A 1,809-nucleotide genomic window follows, 5' to 3' on the forward strand; every position below is an offset into this window, starting at 1 on the left:
AAATTTCTTTCCAGATTTTTAAAAATTATTCCGAAAAAAAAGGTTGGTCTCATCTTATGTGAAACCATTTTTAAATTATCTCCAATCATTGCGTTACAATTGCTGATTTTCTAAGGTAACATCAAAAATATAATATTTCAGTGACATTGAAAATCGCTGCTGCCTAAAAAATAACGGTCGGGCCTTGAAATTTTCAGGGAAGAACCGGGGGCCTAGAGACTTGAAAATGCATTAAAGTCAATTTCGGCAAGAGGGGCGAAAATCGCCAAAAAATCACTAGGTCTTCTTAAGGGGATTGCCTATGTTTTTTTTTTTTTTACCCAAAATCTTCCATTTTGTCGATTTTCAAAGAGTTTCAGGGCCTTTATATCCCCTAAAATTGCCAACAGAAATATTATTTTCCACCTTGCCTGATCAGATGTAATAGGAATATGAGATGAGTTTCAGAGAGCTTATAAATTTTTTCACATTATGTGAGGCCAACCTTCATTTTATCAGAATCTTTAAAATCTTAAAAAAATAACAATAATAAATAATAATAATAATATATACATACACATATATAATACACACACACACACACACACACACACACACACACACACACACACACACACATATATATATATATATATATATATATATATATATATATATATATTACAATATAAGTAAATAACAAAAAACTTTTTGTATATAAATACAAATGAACAATGTGACAGTCATATAAAGTATTTTATTTTATTTATGTTTGCATATTTCCTTTCATCCTTGAGCAAAATATTTTTAACATGCACCCCCCCCCCCCCTCAAAAAAATAATAAACAAATAAATAAATAAATACAACTTTAAAAAAAAATAAGAAAATGAAATAAATAAATAATAAATAAATAAATAAAATAAATAGATGTATGGGGGTACATTTGCCAAATGATCTGTATCATCAACAAAACTTAACGTATAAGTTAGGCTAAGACACACCTCAGGTAAATATATTAACATTTGTCCATGTATTTTGAATTAGCAAACAAAATCCTTGTTCCAGATCATAATCCAGACCACTACCAAAATGTAATGGCGTCTAGGCTAGGTTAAGACACACCTCAGGTAAGAAAATAATTAAAATCTGTTCATAACTCTTTGAGTTATCCTTGTAATAATAATAAAAAAACGGCCATGAAAGGCACAGTAATGATCTGTAGATACGTATGTATCGGCATTTTATGCTGTAAACCCCCATTACAGCAATGATAAAGGGAAATAGTACATTATTCTATCAAATAGAACTATTTCATGTGTTCTTTGTTATCCCTATTGTAAAAAATACTAGGTTGAAAAAAAAAATTCTATACACTGCATTGTTATGCGTATTGCATGCATTTTCAGTCTGAAATAAACGTAATATAGCTTATTATGTAGCTGAATAGTAGGTCTATTGTATGATGGCATTAGTTTTTGCATTTTTTTCATGCACTTCTCGTAAATGTGACATATATAAGAAATTCCCTTTGGTGTTCTTAAAGTAGTTACGTAAGATATCCAGAAAAAAATGGAAACCGAAAAATTTTGTACCGCATATAAGGATGAGAGATTATAATAAGAATAAGAAATAAGAATGCCTGTATTTTTTTTTTTTGGGGGGGGGGGGGAGGGATAGAGAAATTTTCAAAAAGATCAATTTATGCCGAAAACACCCAATCAGTTGGACCCTACCATAAGAAAATGAAGTCGTTTGTGACATTCTTACATGCTGGGAATTTGCATCGTGTATATAGATGATTAAAGAATAAATTATACGAATATTATGCT

The 1,809-nt window shown here is 29.9% G+C and overlaps 1 protein-coding gene across 1 annotated transcript in view; it reads right to left on the bottom strand.

Annotated features, from left to right (window-relative positions):
* Positions 1-1,002, bottom strand: part of LOC138859682 (neurofilament heavy polypeptide-like) — a 7,296-nt gene extending 6,294 nt beyond the window's left edge. Inside the window, exons 1-2 of the mRNA XM_070115497.1 lie at positions 922-1,002; positions 321-410 (exon numbers count right to left, since the gene is read on the bottom strand). Coding sequence (XP_069971598.1) covers positions 321-410; positions 922-1,002 — 171 coding nt within the window. The remainder of the gene's footprint in view (positions 1-320; positions 411-921) is intronic.
* Between the last annotated feature and the right edge of the window lie 807 nt (positions 1,003-1,809).

Source organism: Penaeus vannamei, chromosome 3 (genome assembly GCF_042767895.1).
Source record: "Penaeus vannamei isolate JL-2024 chromosome 3, ASM4276789v1, whole genome shotgun sequence".
NCBI classification, from domain to species: domain Eukaryota; kingdom Metazoa; phylum Arthropoda; class Malacostraca; order Decapoda; family Penaeidae; genus Penaeus; species Penaeus vannamei.